At 39.2% G+C, this 22,090-nt stretch overlaps 1 protein-coding gene across 3 annotated transcripts in view; it reads right to left on the reverse strand.

Annotated features, from left to right (window-relative positions):
• Positions 1–444: 444 nt before the first annotated feature.
• Positions 445–22,090, reverse strand: part of LOC109032033 (scavenger receptor class B member 1) — a 111,194-nt gene continuing 89,548 nt past the window's right edge. For all 3 annotated transcript variants that reach the window (XM_019043929.2, XM_019043931.2, XM_072296209.1), the window contains exons 2-10: positions 18,485–18,576; positions 15,290–15,450; positions 13,678–13,819; positions 13,113–13,313; positions 11,194–11,418; positions 10,040–10,205; positions 9,479–9,597; positions 7,788–7,913; positions 445–5,139 (exon numbers count right to left, since the gene is read on the reverse strand). In XM_019043929.2, coding sequence (XP_018899474.1) covers positions 4,690–5,139; positions 7,788–7,913; positions 9,479–9,597; positions 10,040–10,205; positions 11,194–11,418; positions 13,113–13,313; positions 13,678–13,819; positions 15,290–15,450; positions 18,485–18,576 — 1,682 coding nt within the window. In that variant the 3' untranslated portion in view covers positions 445–4,689. The remainder of the gene's footprint in view (positions 5,140–7,787; positions 7,914–9,478; positions 9,598–10,039; positions 10,206–11,193; positions 11,419–13,112; positions 13,314–13,677; positions 13,820–15,289; positions 15,451–18,484; positions 18,577–22,090) is intronic.

A 22,090-nucleotide genomic window follows, 5' to 3' on the forward strand; every position in this document is an offset into this window, starting at 1 on the left:
CATCACTGAGCTGAATAGGCGTATTCTAAAAGGGTCTTAGTTAAGGATTTTTCCCACATAATGTTCTTCTCCAAAAGGACCCTCCCCCTTCCTGCCAGTCGGGACTACAGTCTCCAAATTTTTGAGAAAACGGTTGTGCTTTCTGAATTTTTGGACCGTCTTGATAGGTAAAAACACTTAGCCAGGATTTTCTTTATTCCACATGGGATGGTCCAAAATTTCAGGAGAGAGATAATTTTCTAAGATGTGTGGGACCGTTGCCATGACAGGGGAGGATAATTTTTTAAACAGAAGTCGAACAGAAAAAAATTCTAATTTGGACCCATAGAAAACTCTTCTGCAGTCTAGCGGCTAAAGCCTTACAAAATCACAGGACGGTACAGACAAAATTCGGTCCCAGGGTCATAGTTGTGGAGAAAATAAATCACATTTCTGCACGAAGAATAAAAGATGGTACAAAGGTATATTTTTTACTATCATCACAAATTTACAAAGATAATGGGTCCTTTTTTTACATCTCGAGGGTAACAGTGGGTAACAGAAAAATAATTTAATTGGTAACTACAAATCTACTCGAGTGCATCTAGAACTCAAAAAAACACTTTATAGTGCATCTAAGTGGTCTTTTACGGCAGCCACCGTATAATGCCACAAGTGCATCACTGTAATTATGGCAAATTAATGCGTCACCGTAAACAAGTTTGCTGCCTACATATAGGGCTGCTTCATTACATTCAAAAAGTTTTTCAAGACCAGTCTACTACCAGAGAATATGTTATCTTTGGTCATAATTCGTACCGTGCGAAAAATCACCACATTATCAGTGACGTAGCGTGTTTTGCGATACATTGATTGATCTCCCATTTGAACCTATGGGAAAGGATCGATCAACAGGGTGCTTGCAACAAACACCTTAATAATCGAATCTTTACCATAGCTTCAAATGGTGAAATATCGACGATCGATCATTCACGCTTCGTCCCTGCACAGTAACCGGCGTAGGCACTGATCTTCGTGAAAGTCCATTCCGTCTCTTGCGGGAGTAAATCCCACCATAGTCTTTTAAGTATTTTTTGTACATTATTTACAAATAAGTGGAAAAATAAATAATCACTCAAGATACAACTTATTACGTAACCTTGGATGAGAAAAAAAGGAAAATAAAAATAAAATTCCACGAAAATTTAAGCTTAATGCTTCTAGCGTAATATCACAACCTTATTTAACTTATGAGTATTATGGAAGGGAGAATTTATGAAGGAAAGTAAACCAAGGAAAAGGTAAAGATTGCATGTTAGTTTAAAAATAAAGTGACAGGAAAAATGGGAAAGAAGACGAAGAAAAATAAACGCCCGAACAAAATTAAAGAATATGAAGGAGGGAGAGAGGTTTAAAATTGAAGGAGATTTTATATCGGAATTGATAATTTGAAATTGAATCGAGGGGCTTGGAGGACAAGGCGCATAAGTGCAGTTTTTGCTAATTCGAGAAGTACGTGTTTGAAGTTTCAAAATTTCAGGGATCCTTATGGTGGGCACAAAATTTAGGCTGACTTTTTGATGCTTAAAAATTGGTATTGGGAGTGAATTTTTCACAGAATATATGCATTAAGATTATAGGTATAGTTTCACTTAAAATAATTTATAACTCATTTTTTTTTTAAAAACTGCACTTATGTGCCTTGTCCTTCAAGCTCTCAATGAGAGGGGGGGGGGGGGGGGGACTGGCCAGTTCGTTGTTAAAATAATCTCATACTGATATCCAAACATTGATTTAACAATCTACATAGGCCTGAAATTCATAGGTGTGAGATATTAGGCAAAACAATAATATCGCATCAGCGTGGCCGGCATTGAGTTTAGGATGACTGTTTCGCGCCACAAAGATTACCAAAGTCCAGATCAAAATACCAGTTCGTAATCGATCCAACAAGTAATCAATCACATGGAAGGAAACTTGAAAGAAAAAGATAGAAGATAATGCGAGAGAAAGGAGATTGATGTGGACAGGAAAGTAGGAAGAGAAGTGTAACGAGATAAAAATAATAAAAAAGGGACTTTACAAAGGGATGTTCCATAAAACGAATGCTGGTAGAAAAGCAATGGGTTTTTTGCTAATGTTTGGAGCAACTTTTGTGCAATTCAACAATACCCAACTTACAATGAGAATGAGTCTTGCGGTCTTTGATGACGCAATGCTGTCAAGGTAAAATATAAAACATATGAGGAGTTGCGCTGAAGGAGCATTACCCTCGTAACTTACGGCGATATTGCCCCGTAACAATGAGGCAACATTGTCCTGCTATATATTTTGTGATGATCTGCGAGAAAATACTATGTCGGCATTGCTATACATGCAATACCACCAGACACATATTCTAGAAACACCACAGATAGTACATTGAAAATTCAACACAATGAAAAGACTCATCTTTGCTTGGCTTAAGGCAAGATCCTTGCAAGTTTTGTCATTAATTTTATCAGTGCTGCCTCTAAAGTCTAATTATGATGTTGCTTAAGGTATCGGTATATGTTTGAAGCTTTGAGTGTCTCATTGGCACTTAATATTCATAATTGGGGTGAAACTGTAATCATTTTCATAAATATTGCCAATGAAAAACGCTGCAAACATTCTTATAAAAATAATCTAAATATACTCACAGTACCTTTGAATTGAATTGGGGAAAGAATGAGCTGCTATTGTAAAATTTTCAAGAGGTAATTTTGTCAACAAGTATTTTTCTAATAATTTATTCTAAATTAGACGTATTTGTGCTGAAAAAAATACGCAGAAATGAACTGAATCAAAGGAACCATGAAGTGTAGAACTGTGAATGACAGGAGGGATTTGCGTGTGGGTATCACGGATCTATTCGATTTCGTGCACTTGCACATAATTCCTCTTGGCATGAATAGTACGTCCAATGTTGATCTGTTTCATAAAACATGTACATTTTCAAGTTCTAAATTTTGATAAAGTGATGATACAAAAATTCAGTGAAAGAGAGTTAACAATAAAAATAATGAATTATCCATCCGATTTGAATGATTCATCGTTTTATCTTCAATATCTCGGAAGTACAATACAAGAATCTTTTGCATTCCTCCCGTGTATATTTCTAACAGTTTTGGTAACTAATAATTTTTCAATAAAATGATATGTTACGTTACAAAGTTACATAAAAAAGAGTAATTGACATCATTCAGATTTTACTAAACCGGTATTACCATCGGTAAAATTTTTCATAAACAGCTCATCACGACCTAGAACAATCGCAATGTTAAGATTTTCAATATTAACTTAAAAGTGGTAATCACATTTTTTGGAAAACTGGAGGAAAGGTATATTGTTATTTGTAAGAACCTTCCGAGAAAAATACATGCTTGCTCCGATGATCATCCATGCTGAAGATTCCTGACTAGGTATCTTGATTAGGGGCGGAATTTTAGATTAATCTAAAAAACAACGGGGACTACTTTCTCTAAAAGGAACTGAAACTCAATCCAAAGAAGTTCACTCGACATCAGTGTCGAGACGTGAATGATCGATTATCGATATTTCTCCATCTGGAGCTATGGTAGAGAATCGATTATTAAGGTGTTCGTTACAAACACCCTGTTCATCGATCCATTTCCACAGGTTCAAATGGCAGATCAATCGATACATCGCAAAGCACGCCATGTCACTGCTCGACATACTTTTGGAAGCGAGGTATGCCAACTACGACGGACCGGTAACATTCGAGCCGATTTCACAACCGAGCCAGAGATATCCGTCATAGATACCTCAAAGGTTACCGAATACGTTTATGAATTACCTAAATTGCTCAAAAACACTAGGTAGCTCGAAATACATCACTTCCAATTGACATAGAATTTGGAAAAATTGCAGACCCAGTGGTGGACGTGGACCGAGAAGTCTCAATATGAACGATCAAGACTATTAAAACTAAAGACAATGATAAACTAGACCAATGGTCAAAAAGTAAGGAAGTTTAGAGGCTAAGATAATGAATTGAGCAATTTTTCCCTCTTCTAAGACATTTTTCCTGCGCACTGAAAGGAAAGTTCGATCGTTTGAACCAGTCGCTCGGTACTCAAATCAACCGAGCAATTCAGTTTGTCAAACCAGTTTGGATGATATAACATTCAAATTTCACTGAACTTTTGAAGAGGCTTAGGTACGCGGGTTGAACGTTGAGCAACACGAAAACGACCGCCCAGAAAAAAAAAATACGGTAAAATCTACTATAAGTCTACTTGACTTTTTACACTGTGATACTATTTAGTGAAAATACCCAGAACTACGGTAGTATTCACCAGAGCTCTAGTGATATTCACCATAATATGGTAAATGCCACCATAGAGTCTGGTATTTATTACCATACTCGTATCACTGTGTCTGAGTATGGTAAAATCAACCCTATTTATTTTTGTCAGTGAATAATTGTTCAATTTATGAGCCAAAGGTATCCTTGTGTTCACTTCTCTCGGTAGTTTTAACTTGAACACGAATTTCATCAAAGTTCGCAGAAACCCGCAAATTCTCCAATCTTACCACTCGGGGTTCTGGTCGTCAAACAGCTGAAATCGATTCGGCCACACGGTTTGAAGGTTTGGTTTGACAAAGCGGTTGGATTTGGACGTGGAGAGTTGAGTCAACGCGACGGAACTTTCCCTTTTGTGCGGATCATGTCTCAGTGTCGCTGAGGGTCTTGAGCCTATCCAGGAGATCGGCATCCAAGTCGGCCTGTCGATCGGTGGGCGACAGGAGCGAGCAGTAGTAGGTCTCCATCTCTTCCTCGCCGGACTCCTCGGATTTGATGTTGATGTTGTTGTTTTCGACTTGGGTCCGGTCCTGCTCCTCGACCCTGTTGCGGGCGACCTGGACCGCCTTCTTCTTCCGCTGCTTCTTCCGGTCCTCGGCCCACGTCGAGGGGTTGAGCCCGTCTTCGGTCATCTGGTTGTTCATCAGGTTCCCGCCCTTTCCCGGGATGAAGATCATGGCCGACATGCTGAGCCCGATGAAGGCCACGCCGCTGAGCATGAGGAAGTAGAGGAGCACGGTTTGGGCCACCGGGGCTATCCGCAGGTAGAGGATGAACCTCGCAAGCAGACTCGTCGGCAGGTCCGCCATAGCCTGCAACAGCACAGTTTCCCATCAGAATACACAGTTAAAATTTCCGCTTTTTTCGATGCAAATCAAAACATTTTCAAAAACCGATTATACCGAGTATAATCGGTTTTGAAATTTGTTTTAATTTGTATCGAAAAAAGTGCTCATATTGCCGATAAAGTGTTAGAAAAATTGTGCAGTATGCTACAACATAGTAAAATTTCCACGTTTATCCAGAGCGCCCTCAATTCTTTGTTTACACGGCACAGACATCTCTTAGGCATATCGACGGTGAAACTACCAAACCACGTATCTCGGTTTGCGACGTCGCAGACTTCCTGTCATACTTTATTTTTTAAATAGAAAACTACTCAACGTCAATTCGTGAAAACTTCCGTGATTTTTCCTCTTTGTGCGGAGAAAAATCTGTGAAAATTGTAAGGAATGATATTGATTTGATCTCCTTCAAAAAAATAAAATGTGAGTGGAGATTTTTAAACACCGCAAACGAGATACGTGGTCTGGTAGTTTCACCGTCGATATACATGTTGCACTGACAATTATGCTCAGCGCATCGCAATATAAAAACTGAAGCAAATAAGATATTCACCTCCTACACTAGTGCGCAACATTTTGTATTAAAGAGATTTCATTACAGTTACAGTATGAATGGAGTTCAGCTTGCATTTGCGCCGCATCGCGCCGGATAAAGCATTGAGTGCCTGGGTGGTCAAAACGCCTTCTCTTTCGTGCGATGCAATACGGACATCCACGAGGCCCGAATAGTTGCATCTAGGCGTTATGAAGGAGGTTCAAGGTTCGTCGTATGCGAATGCGATACTAACAATAGGTGAGGGTACTTCGCTTGTCTCTCTAACGCCTTACCTTAATTCCAACGTCACTTCTTGTTCGATTGAAGTAAACAACTGATTTTCGTCACGGCATTATCAATTTTCCGTAAAATGCATTAATTGGTTATTAATTTTTATCACAACAATGCCAACCCTCAATATCTAAAAAAATGAGGTATTTGCACATGATTTAATTAGTTAAGTCTCCTTCATGCTAGTTGACGAGGCATCTTTTTTTCTTTTTCTTTTTTCTTTTTAATGTGTGCTTCATGGCAACTCACGCATAATTCCTTTCGATTTGCTATGTAATGTTCATATGAACAGTCTCCGCCGAGATTTTCTCGGGATTTCGGGAATAGGGTTTCGCGGTATCACTCCTGACCGCTTTGCGGTCCAACTCCCAGAAGCGCTTCGCGCCTTGGGCGGTATGCGTTGCGTATCTTATGATTTCATATTATGGAGTATGATTTGCTTTTGATGCTTTGGATTAGTCTCTATATTCTTCCTTTCAGTGGCATGACGTGCTTTTCGATATATCGATTGATCTACTATTTAAACCTGTGGAAAAGTATCGATATACAGGGTGCTCGCGACGAGCACTTTAATATTTGATTCTCTACCATAGTTTCAAAAGAGGAAATATCGATAATCGATCAGTCGCGTCTCGTCACTCACTGCTCCCTTTGCACTTTTCGGCTGTAAACATTTCTCACTTTCGGGATTTACACTTTTTGACATTTGCGCTTTTGGACACCGTCCGCAAGGTTGAGCTCGGCTACCCTATCCTCCGAGAAGAACACAGTATTATTTTATACGTGTTTTTTTCAGTGACAGACGGAATTTAAGCTAAGCTTTTATCACTTTTTTTTACAATGCGATGCAGTCTGAAATAGCGACTGGGAAAATGATGGATCGTAAAAAAATCATTTCGCTGAGGTTTTTTCGCTCAGTATTCTATTTGTTTTAACGATTTAATCATTGCAGAATATTGTGAATTTACGGATGGCTAGTTTTGAACGAGCATGATCAGTGGCGTGACGTGCTGTGCGATATATCGATTGGTCTGCCATTTAAACCTATGGAAAAAGATCTATATACAGGGTGTTCGCAGCGAACACCTTAATAATCGATTCTTCACCGTACCTTCAAATGGGGAAAAATCGATAATCGATCATTCACGCCACGCCACTGAGCATGATGAACGGGAGACATAAAACTCGCTCAACCAATGTTTATTACAGAAGAAGCCTTGAGCTTTAACGCAAATTTTATATTTTGTTGATGAGCTATTAGGGGAAGCTGCCCATTTGTCGTGTGCGTCATAGGTGATTCTGCGACAGAGTGGATACTGTATACACACCAGGATTTCCATAATCCGGCTCAGTCTCATGCATTTTTCAGCGGATACCCGTTACCGCCATTGATAGTCTATTACGCAACTGAAAAGCACTTCCGCAAACGGTATCCGTCGCACTTAGCCGCTAGAGCCGCAACCAGCGCTTTCATTATTGCTAAGGAATAGCGGAGAGGCACAAGGTTCATCAAGGATTAGGAGAACGAATTTTAGGGATCTTTGGGTTGGGGTTAGACTCATATTTTTTGGTCCAATGAATGGTTTTGTTCCTCTCTTTCTTCTTTTTCTTTCATTTCTCAAAGTTTGACTATTTTTCTAGGAGATTGCCGATATGCCTAATTTTACCATTAGCCCAGAGCATCACATCCAGGCTGTTTTATCGTGTCTTCTTTTCCTCAGAAAAATGTTATTCTCGGCTTACTTCTTTCATTCATTCTTGAAAATTGAACTGAATGTATGTTGCTTACAATTTCCGTCCAAAGTAGAGGTAGGACCATATTACTGAATTGCGGGGTGTGTGCCATGGCGCTAAGGTCACCCAGAGCCATGTTTATTTGCATTCGAACCGTGACCTTCAGCGGAGTTCCAGATTCCTGCAAGAAAAGTTCAAATAAGTTAACAGCAACTGTCAAAAGGACGGTCGCAACGAATAAAGGGGGGAAAAATGAGTGCCATCCTTCAAAAATTGCTGATAAATCATTGCCCCAAGACGAGTACTCGCTAATAAGGCGATTTTTTAATGTCGTGAGTGGGTCAGTTGTGCTCGTCACAGAATCGTCTTTTGATGCTTAATTCCTGTGGTTCAACTAGGAATAATAAAAGCTGTCCAAACATCAAATTTCTACGTTCAATATGAACTGAGATATCGCCCTTTGGAAAAGTCGGTATACGACTTCATCCACTGTGGTAGTGACATCTCCTCGATTTCTTCCATCTTGCTTTCAACAGGCTGTTGAAAGAGACACCCATTTACACTGGTTTCTAAACGAGGAACTTAGATAAAAGCAAGGTGGAAGAAATCAAGGGTGTCACTTTCGTGAGGGATGACGTTATCAAGTAAATGCTTCGAAGCGCGGTATCTCGATTAATATTGAAATTAGAAGGTTGCTATTTCGACAGGTCTCGTTATTTGAACCGAGTTTACTAGAGAGGATCCAAACCACATTTCCGAAAAAATTGAGTTGAGAGTGTTTTTGAGTTAAGAAGCATCATTCAGAAAATCATCAGAAATCTGATATAATCTTTGAACTTTATTTCTATCTCACCACAGATAAACTTTAACGTGATATCGTTATTGAATCCTAACTTTAACATGGTGCCTCAACATGACTCTTAACTTTAACACGTGGTGTCCGTGGCTTTCAATCATCATGAATGGAAGGGTTCAACTTTACAGATTTTCTCTTCGTCCTTGTGACAAAAATGTTCGGCAGTATACCTAAGTATAATGTTTCCTGCCACAAAAAATATTGACAACATTGGCAGCATTCTTGGTATATCCTTTTTAAAACGTTCTTTAATGCTTAATACGATGAAGAATAAGACGTTTTGACTTTCTTTTACGAAGTGTCAGTGCAACTTTATACTTTATTTTGTTTTTGCTCCACGGCAAGAGGAGTCGAACTTCTCTTTTTACGTGTATTTTTTGCGCTACTACTTTTTATTTCGGTGACTAAATGTGGAAAAAAAATTCGACAAAAATCTCGGAACATGCAAAATTCTTGCATGATCTTTGCAAAATCTGAGTGATCTACAACAATATAGAATCTCTGGCTTTTAACGGCAAAGGTGCTCCAGTGCTCCTTCAGGATTATTTCAATCGTCCTTTCATCTTGTTGCGATGTTGTGTCTGCACGAGAGGAATTTTTTTGTCTTTTAAATCTGAATTTCAAGTAAGTTTTTGTACACATTACGTTAAAGCTGGAAAATAAGTGTTATTTTCCAGCTCTCTCTTAAAATGCATTATTTTCTAGGGGTCCCTCATCTGTAATGACTAGGAAATTATACTTGATCGGCATTTGCCAGTGTAAATCTAATCAGAGATTATGCAGCTGATCCTGAAAGTCATTTTTATCGCAGGAAAAAAAAAGAAAGAAAAAGAAAAATTAAAGCAGTTAGGTAATTTCCAAACTGAGCGACTAAAAATTATTTTACTCACTGGGTTGATGATGAAGGAAGTTCCATGTTTCTTTGGGCTAGGATGTAGGCCTTCTACGACTTCTCTCAGCTTTGGGTCGCAATCCAGAAAATGAGGGTAGGAAAGAGCAATGGGGAAACCTGAAAAATAATGATTAATAATTCAGTGCAATTCAAAGAAATGCCGTACCAATGGCGTTCTGCCGCTAACTCAAAATAGTGAATAATAAAAAATAAAATAAAATAAAAATAGAAATACTTTGCGTTTCGACACTAGCAGATGTGGTTTATGATCTGGCTCAAAATATTGTTCTGTATACAACAGTTATATTTTGACATTTTTATGTTCATTCCAGGGAAGGGGGGGGGGGGGTTATTTGCTCTTTTATAATTTTTCATTTTGTCCGCTCTAAAACGTGTTCTTCGCCAATAAAGTCATCCGAGTACATCTTTGGTCTTAACTAGACGGCTAAGATCTCAATCTGATACATAAAAAGTATAGATCTTAGAATTATCTTCATGAGAAGTATGATCAAACATAAATAATATTTGCTACATAGCTTTTAGTTTACGAAGCACGCACCATAGTAACAGGATGTGACGTCAAGTAATCCAGAGGGTAGGCATTTCCCATTCCTACAAAAACACTTATTTTCAGGATAGGAGTGCCCGTTATCCATCGATCCATTTTTGAATTGATACTCATACCCTGACAAGCCGTTCAGCATTTGCTTACCACTGGTCCTTACCTGAAAATAAATACAAAGATGTAAGGACAAATGTATCAGACAATGTATTTTGAAGGGTTTTACGCCAAATATATCTGAATTAAAATACCTAGGAATCATCAGAGGCTAAATTTTCCACTTAATAAAAAAAAACTCATTTATGTGCAAAATTTACTTTTGGAAATGAAAAAGACAACAAAAACAACAACATATCGTGAAAGAAAAAGTCGAATTCCTGATTTTTCTTTCTAGTGTTAAAAAAAACTTGAGTAACAAAGTGCAGGTCACTTTACAGTCTTTGCAAGGAGACTTTCTCGCCATCTCGATGGCCAGAGGGCGGAACCATGCATCTCTGTTTGGGACGTCGCAGACTTCCTGTCATACTTAATTTTTTCTATGCAAAACCAGTCAATTTTATTTCTTGAAAACTTTCTTGATTTTTCGCTTCTATTAGCAGAATAATCCGTAAAAATTCCAAGCTATGTAGTTCACTTGTTTTTCTTAGAAAAAATAAAATAGAAGCAGAATATTTTGAAGCACCGCAAATGGAGATAGGTTTTTTTTTTTTTTTTTTTTTTTTTTTTTTTGAGGCATGAAAGAAAAACAACATTATTCTGCCCGGCAAATTGGGATACCCAATTATTCCGCCGGATCAGACGTAAAAATAAATACAAATGATAAAATCCACTTTAACCATCCACCACTTTAACAAGTAGTTTCAGACTTTAACCATCGATCTGCATTCTGATGAAATAAATCAGCAAGACATGATGCTGAATCAGTATGTTATCATGCCGAATTCGAATTTTATCCTGCCGAATCAGTATAATAATATGCTGGCTCAACATGATATCTGCTGATAAGGAAAACCAGTATGGTATCAGTATGATACCCTCTCTTCCCACACTTGTGAAAGCAGTTAGGCACGCTGGAAAGAAAGGAATTTAATCCTGAATTATTTTGTGTAGAGGAAGAAAGGCAATGTTGCCACGATGATGGTTTCACTCACCATGGGCATGGTTCGGCACATTGATTTCCTGAAGAAGTAAAGGGAGTCGTCGGGTTTGATGAGAGATGGGAATTTGGTCCCGTCAGATGCATTCTGAACCTTATCACAAGGGTGCTCCCATTGCGGCAGATGGTCAAGCCGATTATACGTGTCAATTAAACCAGCCTTCTTCACATCAGTCGTTCCATCGTATATCGTCGATATATCACCCTTGAAATCGTACATCTGAAAATATGTCGATGGAACTATAAAGACACTAAATAGATCGTGAATAATTGGAATATATACTGTGAAATACACGGAAAAAATAGTTCTGTTCACAGGGCTCCTGCACTTCCTTTGTTACAGCTACAGAAATTTCTATTATGAGGACCGAGAACTGTGCTCACGACCAGGGCCATAGAACAGGGGATTTAGGGGGTTGCCACATGGGCCGCGGCCCATGGCGACAAAAGGGGGTGGCAAATTTTGAAATTTTTGAAATGTAGGTATAAAAAAAATCGGATTCGGGAAAAAAATCACAGACAAGAAAAGGTGACAAAATCTCTCATTTATCGAGAGTATAGTAATTTCTAATTTTGTCGTCTTCCGGTGATACAAGAGGAAGCACCTTATTAATTAGTCAAGTTAAGAGAGACACCAAACACGCAATTTGGCCTGGAACGGCGCGGCGCATAAATCAATGATGACGAGGACTTGAGATGGAAAGAAGAAGCCCTCGACGCGGTGGTCGGCATATTAGCGCTTACAAGACTGCATGAATACTTCACACATTGCGCAAAATACGGTGCGGTCAGGAGCGGGCGGTGTGAAACGCTTAGCGCCTACAAGACTGCATAAATACTTCACGCATTGCGCAAAATACGTACGCTCAGCGCGGCGCGCGGCCGCGGAAGTTAAAATGATTAAACTACATTTATGTTTGTTCTTTCATAATTTTTTCGCTCAATACATATGAATGGAAGGCTTTATCCACACAGAGATAGGTTTACGGAACTTAACTTTCGCGCAAAGTTCCGTGAACTTTTGCCAGTAGTGTTGACAGGGCTTTCGCAAAAAATGTGTCCAACACGAGTAAACACGTCTTATGCACCCCTGCCCCTCCGGCACGTTCACTTGATGGTTTTTATTAGATGTTTTAGAACGAATGAGAAGGGGGCGGCAAAATACAGGCGGCCCATGGGCGGCAAGTAAGTAAATCCGGCCCTGCTCACGACCAAAATTCTGTTCTTACAACAGAAAAGCTCTGTAAATATAACACAGAAAGTGCAGGTACCCAGTGAACACAAGGTTCTGTCATCAGCACCGACAAATTTTGGCTTGGACTTACAGAGGCCCATATATTACCTTTTTGGCATGTAACGGTGGTACTTATTTTGAGGACCTCACGATGCCCATTTTTAACTAATAATTCGATTTTTTTATGCCACTAATGAATTCTGCGTCTCAAATTGTAAAACATAAACAGGATTCTCAACTTGCGAGAATCGCCACGCAGTAGATCGAGTCAATTAGAGAGGTCGGAATGAAATTTTTGACTAAAACTGCGAATTTTGGTGGTTATTTCGTCACACTTTAAAGTTCAAGGGGTGCTTCCAGAGGAAAATTTTACGAGAAAACCAATGGAACCACTTATGGAACCTCAAAGTTTGTATAAATGGAGTTATAGGCGTTTCAAGTTTCCAAATTTTGACCGACCTCTCCTATTGACTCAATCCACTGAGCGCCTTTGGAGACTCATCTGCTCAGAGATTATCATTTGCTATAGCTGATGGAAGTCAGTCTAGTGGACCTCTAGGTGAAAATCGACGAAGATATATACATCTGAGGTGTTGAATAGCATTTGTTTATGAATAATGCAGATCCGTTCGAAGAAGTTGTGATTGAATTGTGCGGAAGCAAGCAGGATGAACGCTTACCCGGTCAATCAAGCCCAATTTGTCGAAGACAATCCAGGACGGCATGAATTTGTTGCCTAACGTGACCAGCGTGCTTTCGTAGCCGAACATGAACTCCCGCGCCGTCTGTTCGACCAGCGGGAAGGATTGCGTCTGTTTGATCAGCAAATTCACCGCCATTTTCGAAAAATACGACGCTTGAGACATGACGTTCGCGAAACTCTGTGAACAAACCCCCAAAAAATCGCATGTCTATTAAAAAGTAGAGCTTGTGATGTGATGGGACAAAAAAGTATTAGGAAAACGTGTGGTGAGAAAAAAAAATTAGGAAAAATTATCTAACGCCTGAGAACAGCACTCCTGAGCTTCTTTGAAAGCTTCAAAGGTTAAGTTTTTGAGTATACTTTCATGGCTTTTTAAACATCAAATCATATTCGAAAAGTGAAAGAGAGAGGAGGATAGAATAAAAAAGTACAATATATTCTATACCGGAAATAAACATGGATGATCTCAAAAAACGATAGGCTAACAATGAACCTAGAGTTTCGAAATTAGGCGTTTTTGATGGAAAAAAACAGAAACTTACCAACAATGCAATGTTAGGCAGAATAAGGATATCTTCTTCGGTTCCGTTGCTAAGGTGAGGTACCCATGTTAGTGGATGGATTGGTGTCGCTGTTATTGTCCCGTTAGGGTTGAATGAGGGGTTCAGATGCTCCATAGATTCTCTAAAAATCAAAGCGAGAATGAGCCGCCGATTATCTTCCATTCTAGTTATCGCATGTGAGCATGTGCATGCAATTTTAGAAGGCTAAATGGACGTATTTCTGCTAAAACTAACTATATGTGCATGAAGGCATGAGCCCTGAGTCCCATAAGAATATATGCATAACAGGGCTCACGTCATAATGCATATGGCTCCGTTTGGTAGAAATACGTCCAAATAAGCCCGGCACCCACTCGAGGAGGCAGATTGTCCACAGTAGCACAGTCCGCAAAAAAAAAAAAAAAAAAAAAAAAAAAAAAAAAAAAAAAAAAAAAATGATAAAAACGAGATTTCTCTTTGCAGAAATTCTCTGAATAATCTTTTTAGATTTAAAACAAACCGTGTTACTTTTCAGTAAAATTATACGCTCATCGGTGGAAGCAATACGAGTATTTGTGATCAAAAAGAATCCACGAATTTGTTTGTTTAATGCGAGCAAAATTGAATTGTTTGCGCTTTTCAAATTACAAAGTATTACTTCATTTAACATAAAGTGAGTTCTGCCGTGATCTTATAAATGATATTTCCAATTGGACGCATTTCTGTTAAACGGAACTAAGCGCCAATTTGAGTTCCTCATGAAGATTTTTGAATTCTGAATAGCGCGTTCTGTCAAACGGAACTAAGCGCCATGAAAAAGCATTGCGAGTATAGGACGGAACGAGCATCGCGGTCCGCAACACCCGCCAATCCAAGCCCCCCTCTCTCTTCCTCCTCCTATGGCGCTTAGTTCCTTTTGATAGAAATACGTCCAATTGTCCTATGTCATAGACCCCTGGTCGTTTCAGTTATAATAATAAAAAAATTAGCACTTTGGAATTTTTTTATACATAATTGAAAGAAGAGAGGGCACATTTTCCCCCAGAAGGACTGCAATTGATAAAATCCATATTAATCAACAGTAAAAGTCGAAAAACATAAAATGAACTACATTTGCATCTGGGAACCACTATTCCTGGTTCATAAGTAAAAGTATTTACTCGCATAGGGAAAATCAAAGTGGGGGAGAGGGAGGAAACTGGAACGGACGGGGAGGGAAAAAAAGAGATAGAAGAAAAGGAGTTGAGCCCGAAATGGTAATTCCTTTTTGCATGCAAAGAGTAGTCCTAACGTTTAAGCTGGATGATGTTAATGGAACACAATAAAGGACTAAGGTTAGAATTGGTGCATTGTCGAGGTAAACTTGTCCGATTCCGTTTGGTTCCTCCGTTTGCAAACGAAACTCAACGATCCTGTCAACCTCCTGTGATCGTTAAGCATTTGGTAGAAACGTTGGGCTTTCTGTATGTAAACGAAGGGTGGTCATCGGAAAATTCTAACGGATCCAATAACGCCGACCGTTTGGAATCGGATAATTCCGTCTCTGAACGGTCTTAACCAGTTTACTTTGACAACGCAGCTAATGAGGATATGCGTGTCTGGAGCTACTTACTTATATACATAGGGTCCCACTTCTTGCACTTTTAAATGCTCCTTGCCTTGCAGAAATGCTTCTCTGTTGGTGACATTGAACAAATATACCTTGAGGTAAACGTCTACGGGTGGTTTCCTCCACATTTCATACGTCTCTCCGCCTTCCGAAAATGTAACTTTCTGAAATAAAATGAGAAAAGCGTAATTGCAGAGAGTATCCAAAGATTTGTGGGGAGAGAATATTGATTGAATAAGTCCGAAGTTGAGGTGAAGTTTTTTGAGTAAACAGAGTAACATTAACTGATAAAATTTTGCCCCATCCCCATTCGAAGCACTTCAAAAAATTAGCATTTCTTAGTTCAAGTCTTCAAACGACACTCAGGGAACTTGAGCAACACATTCAATGATGCTGATAATAGTGCCTTAAAATTAAGCTATTTGGGTTATATAGACACGCGTGTTGCATGTGACAAAATTGAAGGCGCTTCGGCCACTCTGCTCTCTGAAGCAGCGCACACAGCAGCGATTGGCGCACCATTATGCATGTGCCTGGATAAAATTCTCTGATAAAAACCAAGACAAGAGGACAGAAAAGGATATCTGCTCCATTATTTGCACGGGCTTTGGATATTTATATCCAACTGCGACATCGAGTCCCTATTCAACTCTACCGTCCTAAACATTAGCGAACCTAAAATAACAGAGAAAATGCCTTGCACGATTGGTCTGGGAAACATCATATAAACTTTGCAACGATGTATCACGACTGATCGCTAAATTTTAGTGACAACAACACTGCCAAGCTAAGGAAAAACGCCGTATGAATATTCGCGAGTTGCCAAATTGCCCTGGATAAAACAGTTATTTTTGAAGAAAATTATGCGTATATTTTTCCTTGAAATTTTCAGACGCTTTAGATAAAATTGTGAACAAAATTGTCCGAAAAAATTGAAGAAAAATATTCAAAATTTTCCTAGGAAATTAGGTTTCTATTGAAGGAAATATAGCAACGTCTGAAGGCTCATACGGTGTTTTTCCTTAGCACGGCAGAACTGTTTAAATCCCCGGGTAACATCAACTGGTGAAATCGTCCCTCGTAAAATAAAAAATATTAAAGTTGTTTTTTTAGTTAAAAACGGTGGCATTTTTAGACACACTTCATAATTTTATTCATTAAACGACAATCCATTAGAGTAAGATGGGTCGCTCCTCTAACGCCTAATATCTCAGTCAGCACGAGTAACTTATCCAATAATGTTGCAACTATCGTCGTGATACAACTATTCGTACTCAATGGACACGCGTGTTGCATGTGGAAAAATTGAAGGCGCTCCGGCTTTTCTACTCCGTGAGGCAGTGCGCGCTAAGGCGAGTGACCCACTATTTCGAATATGAATGTGGCAACTGGCAACATGAATTTCTCTGACAAACGCTAAAGCAATTAGAAGACTGGAAAATTTATTTTCGCAACACATCAGGATATTTTAACCTGCCACTAAACGGAGTTGCGACAGCTGGGTGCATTCTGCTTCATGGGCTAGAATGACCGGGGCGCCTTCAATTTTTAGAACGCAACACGGATGTCCATAGAGCGCATATAGTTGCATCAAGGTGATATTAACGATATCATCGTCCTATACTCGGTTATCAACACAGCCGTTTAGAAAATGCGTCGTCAAAAACTCGAGCGTTATCAAATTTCCCCCGATTAAATACGGATTTCCTGAAAAATTCGAAAGGTCTTTATATTTTTTAAATTTTAGGAGAATTCTCTGCACGATTCGAGCTAATTTCTCGTCCAATTTTTCGGGAAATTTTGTTCGTAGTTTGATCTTAAGTTTCTGAAAATTTCAAAGGAAAAAAGTTATAACTATCCTCAAAAATAAATTTTTCCCATGAGGAAATTTGGAAACATGGAATGTCCAAACGGCGCACAGTGGATCAAGTTTAGGAGAGAGGTCAGACATGAAATTTTTGACAAAAACCGCATATTAAATGTTTATTTCAAGAAATTTTAAAGTCTGGCGGTGCTTTCTCTTGGAGAGTTTACGATAAGACCAATGGTACCGCTTTTAAGACCTCAGCGTTTTGTAATAATGGAGTTATGAACTTTTAAAGTTTCCAAATTTTGTCCGACCTCTCCCATTGACTCGATCCGCTGTGCGGCGTTTCTCCTAAGCACAACAGTATTCTGCCGTGCTAAGGAAAACCGCCGCATGAACATTCGAGAGTTGCCAAATTTCTCTAGATAAAACATGTATTTATAAAGAAAGTTATGAATATTTTCCTTCGAAATATTCAGACATATTAGAATAAACTACAAACAAAATTGTCTGCAAAATTTGAGGAATAATAATCACAACTTTCCCAATGAATTCGCATTTTATCAAGGGAATGTGGCAACGCCTGAAGGTTCATACGGTGTTTTTCCCTAGCACGACAATATTGAGATATATACATGAAATTTACGTTCAGCTATATCAAAAAGCTGTTTTGATAACTCAATAACCTCATGGGAATTTTACATTGACGTAGGTTGAAACTCGTAAAATGTTACGAGGATGGTCCTTCCTAGCCTTTGTGATTTGCGAAAGTAACTCGACCATTAATTTGTAATTTGCATGGGGCCAGAGCCCGGACTAAGGTGAATTGGTGGACCTCCACTGATGATTATTAATGATCTTAGAAAACAGGATTCTGTAAAGAGGTACCTAGTGGTGCAACCGACTTGAACTTTGCGCCAGCAACTCGTCGCTCCTTTGACGGAACTTAAAACGGCTTATCTCGACTTCCACATGAGCCGTGAAAAGCCTGGAGCTATCTGGAGAATAGGGCGCAACTACAAAAACAGATGAGCCCTTGCGGCAGAATAGCGGCGGACTGAATGGACCCTGTTACATTACGAAGCCACCCGTGCATAGGTTCAAATAAGCTGCATACACCTAATCAACAGTGGCGTGGCGTGCTTTGCGATATATCGATTGATCTGCCGTTTAAACCTATGGAAGAGGATCGAAAAACAGGGTGTTCGCAACGAACACCTTAATAATCGATTCTTTACCATAGCTTCAAATGGGGAAATATCGACATCGATTGATCACGCCTCACCACTGCTAATCGATTGATTGATCAGTGATCTTATTCAGGTGACGAAATCTCGTCGTAGCTATTCGGAGGAAAAGTTCATGCAATAAAAACTATAGATTTTACTTACCATCCTGAATATGAGATCATACGGATCGAAAACATGGATTAATGTTCCTATCGTAATTGCGAGCAGACCGATGAAAAGTGTGAAGAAAACGCCTGAAGCAGAAAAAAAAATACCAATTCGAATTAGATATGATTAGAGGTCAACTTCACTTCATACGACGGTAGCTGTCGGCTACTATTTTTTCTTTTTTTTCAGGTTTAATGGCTTATACTTCTTCTCAGAGGTCTACAGCCAACTATTGACAGAGATTTAATGTCCTTAAACAACAGGATGATAGGGACATCCATGTTCCGGCTGTCAAATTTTCGGGGATTACGGCCGAGTAGAATCTGTTTCTGCAGATCCACTCGTCAGTTCCGTGAAAATTTGTCACCACCTCCGGAATTCGAACCCGGGACCTATTGGTCTGGAGTAAGACGCGCTGACCGCTAGGCCAACCTGGCCGGCCATACCACCTTTACACGTTTCATATATTTTCCATTTCCATTTATCAACATAACAAAATGGACAAGAGGTAAGGGGCTGTTCATAAAATACGTGACACTGTAAGGGTAAGAAGGGGGCGCGCCTTCTACCGCGTCACGCCATTCTTTTTGTACGTGTTCAAGGATAGGGACTTACGTTAAAAAAACGTTACAAGAGGGGGGGGGGGCTAAAGGAGTCCTCGTAATGTCGAAAGGATCTACTGAGGTATGTCTTTGTTGAAAATACTCTGTCTTTTCGAAGGAGTATACATACACAGTGCCCACTTTCGTTTGATGATATAGGACATAAATTATGATTTCATGAAATGAATCAATTGCATTCAATCTTTATCTGACATTGCAAATACCTGCAATGAGAGCGGCGATGACTTTCCTTAAAAGTAAAAACGTTTCGCCGAATCACGTGAAGACGCATGATTTCAAGCGAAATTCGTTTGTCATTCTGTTTCAGTGGATATTCTACCCGACTTCAGTGACGTAATTACATTACGGAGTCGGTTCCGTTATAATTTTACAACCCACTTTCCATGAATGTGCGTAAAAATACAGTGAATGAAGTTAAGGAAAATTAGAAAATTTCAAAGTAAGCGGGAAGGAATGTTTATGTGACTTTAATCGTCAGATTTTTAAATTCCATTCTTCATTCAAGGAGGTAAATTGAATAAAAAAAAAAAAAAAAAAAAAAAAATGTACCAGGAGTGCGGTCTCTTTTCGCTGACATGTGCGCAATAAGTTTTTTTGGTGTTGTTTTTAATTGAAAACGAGTTAATTAGTAACAGTTTGCGCTCGTGGACTGCTGACCATTTCAAACGAGGAAATCTTTTCCCCTTCCATCAGAATATGTACTCCGAGCTATTTCTGAGACTCTTTTTTTCTATCTTGAGGTAAAGGAGATTTTCTGGCACTCAGCTGTTCAATTTCGCAGCAAGAAGAACTTAGGTATTACCGCGACCAAAAATAATACCACAAGAGAATGTATTCTTCGTTATACCTCTGCGAGAATGCGGTTTCACTACATTTCTACGAAAAAATAAAATAGGAGCAGAAATTGTGAAACACCGCAATAAAGATACGTAATTCTGCAGTATAGTCTTCGATACGGGCCTTCTGAGGCCATGGCTCTCTAAAGAACCACCATGACATGTCATAGCATTGCAGTTTTACCATTGCAATGGTAAAACTGCAGAAATGCATGCGCATCTCAGTTTGAGGCCTTGCAGAATGTCCGTCATTTTTAATTTTCTAAATCGAAAATACTGATAAACGTCATTTCTTGGAGACTCCAGTGATTAAGTATATATTCTGGGAAAATTTCAAACGGTGATGTCGGTTTGGTCTTCTTTCAGAAAATTAAACAGGAGCGAAAATTTTGAAACACCGCAACCGAGATACGCATTTCAATTGCAGAATCATCGTCGATAATAGGACTACATTTTACAATGGGTAACTATGGACGAGGTCTGAATCTAGAGAAAAACGTCACATGTTTTCTCTTGAAATTCTTACGTAGGAAACAATTCACACAACAGAAAATTTTGAAATCAACCCCTGGACGAGATTTAAAAAAGTATTTTAAACACAAATCAAAAGGAAGTTCGATTGTACAATGACGTCATTTGTATTTTTCCATTTAACCGATGTTAATAGAAAACACTTATATCTTGTTTAGGGGTTAATTTAGAGACTTCCTTTTGCATTATTCGTTTTCCTCGTGAAATTCTCAAGAGAAAACACGTAACGTTGTGCTGTACTGCCGTGCTAAGGAAAAACGCCGTATGAACCCTCAGGCGTTGCCAAATTTCCTTTGATAAAACACGAATTCCCTGGTAAACTTATGAATATTTTCCTTCCGATTTTTCAGATTATTTTTTCACAATTTCACCTCAAGTCCCTGAAAATGTAAAGGAAAAATATTCATAACTTTCCTCAAAAACAAATATTTAAATGAAGGAAATGTGGCAACTCTCGAATCTGTCGCTCTTCTTTAGCACGGCAGTTTAGTCCGTACCTAGTCTAGAGGTCCCTTAGAAACCACTATTTCTGGCACTTGTAAGTGCATAGGGAAACTGATGGAGCAAGCGTTGTTCTTAAAATGAGCCAGGAATTGCAGTCCCTAATCGTAAACGTAGTTCAAATACGGCCGTACGCTGCAAGGGGGGGGGGGGGGGGGACGCGCTCGAATGGATCAGGTGTCTGGCCGGGGATCTAGTAAACGTGGCGCTACACTCGGTGTTCGCTGGCCGGCAGCCGGGGAAGAGGTCGACAAGTGATCGATCTGGAAGTTAATTAAGCGCCAGAAGGCAGAAGGTCGCTGGTGAAAAGCCCGCACAGCCGCCACCAAGTTCAATCAACCGCGTTTTTTCGCATCACTCAGTCGCCCGCAATACGCCGATCTAACCGCCCCCCTAATCCATTGACCCGCAATATTAGTATTGGGCCGTAGGGTGTCCCGTTTTGGGCGTTGAAACAGTGTGCTAAATCTAACAGAGAGACTTGCCTAAGAGTTGTCTCATGGTTAGAAAAAAATCTCAGGGTCGTAGCTAAAGGTTAAGTGGTCCCGCTAGTCACTTACGTGGTTTTACCGATTTCTCATCTAGGCGACCCTGGCAATTTCGCAGATTTGTTTTTGGAAAATGCAATCGAGCCAGAAAATCGCAAATGTGGGGAATGAGACTTCTGATCCTATATTTTAAGAGAAAAATAACTGTTTTCCTGAGATTCTTTTATGATTATCTTCTAACCATGAGACAATTTTTTTGGCAAGTGGGTGAATTCAAATAAGGGTCAAATTCCAGGTTCTATTTCCTCCCAAAATTTTTTTCTGAATTTTTGGGCAAACCAAACTTTATTTTGACTATCATTAGGTGTAGACTTAGGAAATATAGCTCGTCGAGCTTAATAGTTGGGCTTAAACCCGAATTTCCACCGCCAAGTGTATCACTTCCCAAAATTTGCCGTAATTTTGCCTGATTTCCTAAATTTTCATCTCAGAGGTGACATATAATACTTTTAATTAAAAATTGAACACAATTGTCATAAAAGCATCGTCGAGCACTAAATTAAAGCATAATTGAAAACATGTAACTCTTTCATATCTTGCAGAACCAAAAAAATTAAGAAA

Source organism: Bemisia tabaci, chromosome 2 (genome assembly GCF_918797505.1).
Source record: "Bemisia tabaci chromosome 2, PGI_BMITA_v3".
Classification (NCBI taxonomy): domain Eukaryota; kingdom Metazoa; phylum Arthropoda; class Insecta; order Hemiptera; family Aleyrodidae; genus Bemisia; species Bemisia tabaci.